The 7376-nt window shown below is 33.6% G+C and overlaps 1 protein-coding gene across 2 annotated transcripts; it reads left to right on the top strand.

Moving 5' to 3' along the window:
• Positions 1–2730: 2730 nt before the first annotated feature.
• On the top strand, positions 2731–6484 carry cnih4 (cornichon family AMPA receptor auxiliary protein 4). Of its 2 annotated transcripts, none has more exons than XM_055023191.1 (5): positions 2731–2847; positions 3948–4016; positions 4173–4285; positions 5288–5428; positions 5540–6484. In XM_055023191.1, the coding sequence occupies exons 1-5, from the start codon at positions 2779–2781 to the stop codon at positions 5565–5567; spliced, it is 420 nt and encodes a 139-aa protein (XP_054879166.1). In that variant the 5' UTR covers positions 2731–2778; the 3' UTR covers positions 5568–6484. The 2 variants fall into 2 exon arrangements, with proteins under 2 accessions (XP_054879166.1, XP_054879164.1); XM_055023189.1 differs by having other exon boundaries at positions 5511–6484.
• Positions 6485–7376: the final 892 nt, after the last annotated feature.

Raw genomic sequence — 7376 nt, 5'->3', positions numbered from 1 at the left:
ATATAGGTCTCAAAGGCCTCAATACTGCTGGACAAAATTCTTAGTCATGTATATTAAATGTTTTTGCTCTGTCATGGCCATCCCTCCCAAAACTATTTTTTTTTCCTTTCCTTTTTCCCAACAATTTCGTAATACTTTCTTAACTGGATGATCTTCTTTATGTCCTTTTAAATTTATCCAATAATTAATCATGATCTGTTGTCTTCTAATGCATAATGACATTTCTCATGATTTTACTTGTAAATCACATACAGGAGTTGATTTAAATGCCCCTAAATAAATTTTCAATGCTCAAACTTGAATAACATACATTTTTTTAACTTAGTTTTAGCGGCTAAACCATAATCTATTCTTGACCGAATTAGTGACACGTAAACATTTTTAAGTGATTCAAAACTTGCACCCCATGCAACCCTGCTAAACACCTCATAATGTTAAGAACATTTTTACTTATCTCCATAATATGTTCTATGTGACTTTCCCAAGTTAGTTTCTTTTCAAAAACTACACCCCAAAAAACGAAAACAGTCAAACCTTTCTAACTTTTTCCCATATAAATACTACTTTTTATAAACTCCAATTTTTGTTTTTGTAAAAATCATCAAAATCAGTCTTCTTAATTGAAAGTTTAAAACCCCACTCTATCCCCCTCTTCCCCACATATCTATGCCTGAAGTTTTAAAATAAGACGTTCTACATTTTTTCCCTTTTCCATAATGTGCCATCCTGGCCTGGCCCAAGCCTCCAGAGGGCCCTAAGTGAAATGTGGCTTTGTGGCCCTTTAGTTCTGCTAACAATGTAGACTGCCAGCAATCAGCAGTCTGATCATTAGATCATTCGCACACCTGCTATAAACTTATTGAAATAGACTGTTCTGCATGGGCAGCAGATAAATGGGGATACTGTACAGTGAAAGAGATACTGTGCTGCTGTCCCTTATTCAATAGCACCTGTTTGGTTGCTTCCATATGTGAATGTAGACCTAGAGGTTCATAAAGAAATATAGACTAATAAAGGTAATAACTGGGTAGATTTTATAAATGATAGAATTAAGAATATGTATAAATCCTTTACAATTACATATACAGATGGTTCAAAAGATTTTGTTTCAGGTAAAACAGGAATTGCTTATTATGCTATTCCTGAATTAGAGGTATTTATGAAGCAAAGAAGAACTGACCAGTTAACTCTGTATGTGGTGGAAATGTTAGTAATACTGATGGTCTTACAGTGGGTAGAGCAAAATAAAACTGAAAGAGTTCTCATAGTTCAGATTCATTACCATCATTAATGTCCATTTTAAATAGAAAAAATGGAAAGTCCTATGAAGCTGATATGTGAAACTTATGAAATTATACTAAGAATAACAAGCTCAAATAATAACTTGCCATACAATGACAGACCATTGTCTTTAAAACAAAGTAGAATTATGGAAATAGCAAATCTGAAATAAAATCAATTATTAAGAGCAAAACTAAATCTGAATGGCAACAATTGTGGGAGGGGAGAACTAAAGGTTGTCATTTATTTCATAAAAGAGGAAAAGTAGGAAATATGGGAAGAAATTGGAGGAAATCAAATAGGAACCAGTAGGAATGACAAGATCACTGTGTGCTCATACATGATTAAATAAAACTTTTCATTTGATAGTTAAACATGATATGGATATGGATCTGGAGACAGTAGAACATGTAATAATTCATTGTGAAAAATATGGAGTAAGTAGAGAAAAGCTAAAACAAGAAATTAGGAAGTACTATATATATATTAAAAAAAAAATTCCCTTCTCACCCACCGCGGGTGGTTCTTATCCTCTGAGCTCGGGTCCTCTACCAGAGGCCTGGGAGCTTGAGGGTCCTGCAGTATCTTGGCTGTGCCAAGGACTGCACATTTCTGGGCTGAGATGCCTGATGTTATTCCTGGGATGTTGTAGCCATTGATCCAGTTTGGGGGTTACTGCCCCAAACCACCTTTGGGGGTGTTTCCGACTTTGATCTCAGGGTCTCCAGTCTATATTGTGCACAGATGTTTCTGTACACTATGCCTGCCACTTAGTTATGTCGTTGTATATATATATATATATATATATATATATATATATATATATATATATATAATATATATATATATATATATATATATATATATATATATATATATATATTATATATATATATATATATATATATATATATATATATCTATATATATATATATATATATATATATATATATATATATATATATATATATATAAAGGAAACAGGTCTATATATAAGAATTAAGATTAGGTTGAAAAAGGGAAAAACTCTGGTCCACGCTCCAGCATAGTAGATGGCAATAATACATCTTAACGGTAGATGTCACCCGCCAGTAAAAATAGAAAGAAGAAGAAGAAAAAGAAGGTTTACGATAAATGAACAAAAAGAAGTTTCAGAGGTTGAGGTATGGATTAGTAAATCAAAAGCATGAGTCACATGACATAATTCAAGCACTTATTAAATATTTTAAAGATACAACATTAACTGAGAGAATTTAGTATGTATATGTGTGTGAGTGTATAAGTATATATATAATATAGTTATTTTAAAGATTGAAGATATGTAGAAAAAAATTATTTCTGAATTAGATCTCCATCCAGTTGATGGCGGTAATACACAAAGTATGTACAGTACCAGAAAAAGCTATAGAAGCTGAAGAAGACTAAGAAGGAAGAAGGTTTACGTCGATTCCGCCCTAAGCCGGAAACAGGAAGAAAACTCTACAGATTGCGCTACAATGGAGGCGACTGTGTTCATCCTATCGCTTGTAGATTGTTGTGCACTGATTTTTCTTTCGGTTTACTTTGTATCCTTTCATTGTATATGTTTCTCGTGAATGTTGAAAATAATTGATTGAAGTAGCCTTTTCAGCTAAAAGCTAATCGGAACTCCTGTATTTTTTTTCTACACAATCTGTGTAGTCTACACCTTTAGCCACTTTGTTAGCCCTGGATAATGAAGCACTTCATACAGCCAAAAGACACGGAAGCAAATGGCGTGTCGCGGGTTGCTGCTGCTAGACAACAGTAATAGACTCGTGAAAACGACTAAAAATGGTTTATACCGGAAATTGTGAATATTCTATTAACTTTGGGCAGAATTTCATAACCGAATAAAGCGGTTCCTTCTTCCTTTAGTCCACTTTTATTTGTTGCAACTGGGATTGTGGAGGAATTATTTTCTCTTATTTAGCATTGGGACCTAGAAAAATTACTGCACCATAATAATCAATTAATAAATTTCAAGAAATCTTTTTGATATCGTTTTCAAATGATTTTTGATTAATGTTGACTTTTTAGGTGTTCGAATAAATGACAGTTAACTGATCTGCAATAGTTCCTTTATCATTAGTGTCCTGTTCAGTACTGCAGAATAAAACACTTTTACTGTTTTAAAAAGAAAACGAAATATTCTCACTCGAATGAACCCTGGTCAAGTTAAATACTGAATTTCAGATTTAATATAAAAGCGAAACAATGGTTTACTTTCTGTTGGTCTAAACTTCACTTGTGTGTCCTGAGTATGATTTTCACAAGAATGGAAAACTGGACATTGAATTAAATGCTGTGTAAGTTTATAATGTCAATCCTCAAATATCAAGCTATAGTAGAAATAAAACTGAAGGGACAGTGCTTCCCAGATCATTATCAATAGTCCAGTCTTAGATTCAAAGATAGTAACACTCATGTATAATGAGTTGTTAATACATGAGAATTATACATGACAATAATTCTGCAGTATGATATAATTATAACAGATTTTAGCACAATCTGTTATAATTGACAGATTGTACTGCAATAATAATCAAGAAATAACAAATGTGTCAGATGACAAAACAATACGGAAAATACTTTTCTTTAAATAAAAAACCTTTGTAATATATAACACCTTGACATTCATTTCAAGATTATCACTCTGTCTGATCTAGAATGTGACTACATTAATGCCCGAGCATGCTGCTCCAAGCTGAACAAAGTAAGTACCATCTCTCTGTTCTTGATTTCCAATATAAAGACATTATTTTTCCCTGTGTTTATATTCCATGTTAAATGTTTATAGTTCATTATATGTCCTGAAATGTGTCTGTTTTTGTACAATAAAAACAGACAATAACGATTTTAATGTTTCCAGTGGGTAATTCCAGAGATGGTTGGTCAGTGTCTCTCTACGATGCTCATGCTGGTCTCCATGCACTGGTTCATTTTCCTGCTCAACATGCCTGTAGCAGCCTGGAACATCTACAGGTAAGCCATGTTTTTTTAAGCTAGTGAATGGCTAACTGTTTGAGTGTCTAAACACTTGTAGTTGATATATCGCGATATAAAAGCAAAGATATTCACTCCAGGGTAATATTATTATAGGAACTGTAAATTTATATAGTTGGTCTGGTGTTTTTTTTATTGAACACAAACAACAGCGGAATAAAAAGTTGTTTAAACAATCGTTTCCAAGTCTTGGGGATGATAATTTGGTTCTTTTGTGTTAAAAGATTAAGTATTTTCTTATTTGTAAAACCAATACCAGCTATAACTTTACAGGACCTACAGCATTCCTCATTTTAGCAAATAAAATGAAAAAATTAGCTTAAAATTACACCTTTATTCTCGTACAACTTTACTTAATTTGAAGAAGCTTCTGACTGAAGACACTGTTTTCCAAGACAATGTCTTGAGAAGATGATGGTCATGGTTGCCCATAACTTTCTTGACCTCCTGAAGAATCCTTCTTTGCCTCATCGTCTCCAGAGGTTCCAAAGTTGTCCCCACAGGAGAACCAGCATTCTTTATCAGGCTGTTGAGCCTTTTTAGTTCCCGGGTTTCGATGCTGCTGCCCCAACAGATGAGGGCAGAAGAGATGACACACTCAACAACAGAGAAGATCTGCAACGTCTTGGCTGCAAACCTTGAAGGACACTCCAAGATTAATCAATCTCTAACTAAACTAAACTGAACTCCCCTGGAATTCAGTTTAGCTTATTAACAACAAATAAAAGGAATATGGCCCATGTGTAAATCTGCCAAGAATCAAATCAGGTCATCCTCAATCACTCAGTGATTGCGAAGAAGAAAACAAGTGAGAGAGGACACATTTGATGTCAGAATTTATTGAGATGCAGCTGTTGTTAGGTAAGCAGGATTAAATTTGCTCAACCATAGAGACCATATGTCACACATCTGATCTGAGATGGAGACATGGATACCTTATTTCAGTACATGTTGCATTAGACTCTTCTTCTGTTCCCATAGGTATGTGAAGATTCCTATGGGAAACATGGGTGTGTTTGACCCAACTGAGATCCACAACAGGGGTTTGCTTAAATCATACATGAAGGAGGCCATGATTAAATTAGGATACCACCTGCTCTGCTTCTTCATTTATTTGTACAGGTAACAAAACCATCACATTTTGTTTATAAACTTCTAATTCTTTAGATAATGTCATTCAATATTATGTTAGTAAATTGCACAGTGCTATTTTTTTCCTCCATGTATTTGCAGCATGATCCTGGCTCTGATCAACGACTGAGACCCTCAACAGAGTGACCCCCTCACATCTGTACTGTCTGGATGAAATGTCTCAGAACACTGTTGATTTGTGTTGTCAAGATCCAGGGTTTGCAGTTTGATACAGTTATGTGGTTAATATTTAACCATTCAGTGCTTAACACTTTTCAAAATAGCCAAAAATGTCTTTTTGTATGGTAAAGAACCTCATATTATTTTTTTAAATACTTTTTTGACAGGGCAATCACATTTGCTTTTCATTGTATGTTGGTGTGAATTTTTTTGTCTGTGCTTCAATTAGCTGAAACAAAAAAATGTAAGACATAGTCAATTACAAAATATTACTAATAAGTAATGCATACAACTGATCCACTTAGCCTACTTTATGTAGTTTCATTTACATAGCATGCTCAACATATGAAACATCAGCCTGACAGAAACATCCATACTTGATCACAGTTGCAAGTAAAAACTGGAATAACTCACTTTTTTTTTACAATAGGCCCAATTTAATATGAGATTTGGTCTTCTGCTGCTGTGGAAATATGCATGAAAAAAGTCCTTTGGAGCCTGTTCATTGGGCAGGACCAGGAATTTGTATGATAGGGTTAAGGTTTTTAATGATTCTCATCATTGTTTTGCAAAGACAAAACCAAATGCTTATATTGTTATTGCTATAAGATACAAAATTATTAACTTGAAAATTAAACATTTATGGTCAACAGCTCAGCAAAAAATGTCATTTAGTTTGATTTTCATTTGCCTTTTGGAATCCATGTTTTTATGTTTCTGGCTGCACCTGACTAATTGCTTTTTGGGACTCTAGTTGTCACCATTTTCCCCGTGCAACTCAATTCGCTTCAAAAAAATGTGCTTTGTTAATGGCTCAAGTTTGCTTGAATACTGTAAATAAAGAAATAAAAACTAGGTATCTGTCAAGACGTGTCAGACTATGATGAAATGTTAACATGTAATTTTATGGATAAAATATTAATTATCTTCTGTTAACCCATGATGTAAAATGAAAAACAACAAAATCTATCTGATGAAAAATATATTTACACTGTTCCACCACTGTTCAATTTGTTGTGAGATTGGTAAGCAATGCAGAATATCATACTGAAACTCAAAAACAGGAGACTGAAAAGGAGTATGTGTGGATGCTATCATTGTGATGTACTCCTATGTTTACTGACCATTTCTATGGTAAACCAGTAATGGGCTTGTTACCTTCACCCCCTTTACAGTAATACTTCTGTCAAAATGTTTGTTAGTCTGTCGAAAGACGGCTGATTATTGATGGAAGTCGTAAAGAAGAATCAATCATATCACGTCTTAGAATTGGTCATACATGACTTACTAGTTCTCTTTCTTGAATAGGGAAACATGAAACGGGGACTTGTAATTATTGTAATTAGATGGAAACAGTGGAACATGTCTTATTATAATGTAATAAATATTCAGAGGAATGTCAGAATTTGAAGTCAATATTAAACAGGAAAAGGATTTTCTATGATAAATATTTTAGTAAATTAGTCAAAATCTATTATAAATCAATTAATTAGGTTATTTTTTAAAATAGGTGATTTAATCAAATTTACAAAGTATGTGTGTGCATACACATGTGTGTATACAGGAACCATTGAGGTAATATCAAATTCCTTCTTAATATCATTGGTGACTCTAGGGGGTCATAGGAAAATGATTTTATTTTGCGTCCCCTCGCAAAACTGTAATGATCAGTTTATGCGGCATAATTGAATGCTGTGAGCCGTTCTTACAGTGGCCGCCGTACTGTCTGCTTTAATAAAAGGTTATGTGAGGTTTTTCC

Source organism: Poeciliopsis prolifica, unplaced genomic scaffold (genome assembly GCF_027474105.1).
Source record: "Poeciliopsis prolifica strain line A6 unplaced genomic scaffold, Auburn_PproV2 SCAFFOLD096, whole genome shotgun sequence".
Taxonomy (NCBI): Eukaryota; Metazoa; Chordata; class Actinopteri; order Cyprinodontiformes; family Poeciliidae; genus Poeciliopsis; species Poeciliopsis prolifica.
Note: the sequence above shows the minus strand (reverse complement) of the source record. Positions and strands in the feature narration are given on the sequence as shown.

Excerpts from the sequence above, each read along its gene's own strand:
- cnih4 (XM_055023189.1), top strand. The coding sequence starts at position 2,779 with ATGGAGGCGACTGTGTTCATCCTATCGCTTGTAGATTGTTGTGCACTG. Across the intron at positions 4,017-4,172 it reads GCTGCTCCAAGCTGAACAAA|TGGGTAATTCCAGAGATGGT; the intron begins GTAAGTACCATC and ends TAATGTTTCCAG. Across the intron at positions 5,429-5,510 it reads TTCTTCATTTATTTGTACAG|TGCTATTTTTTTCCTCCATG; the intron begins GTAACAAAACCA and ends TAAATTGCACAG.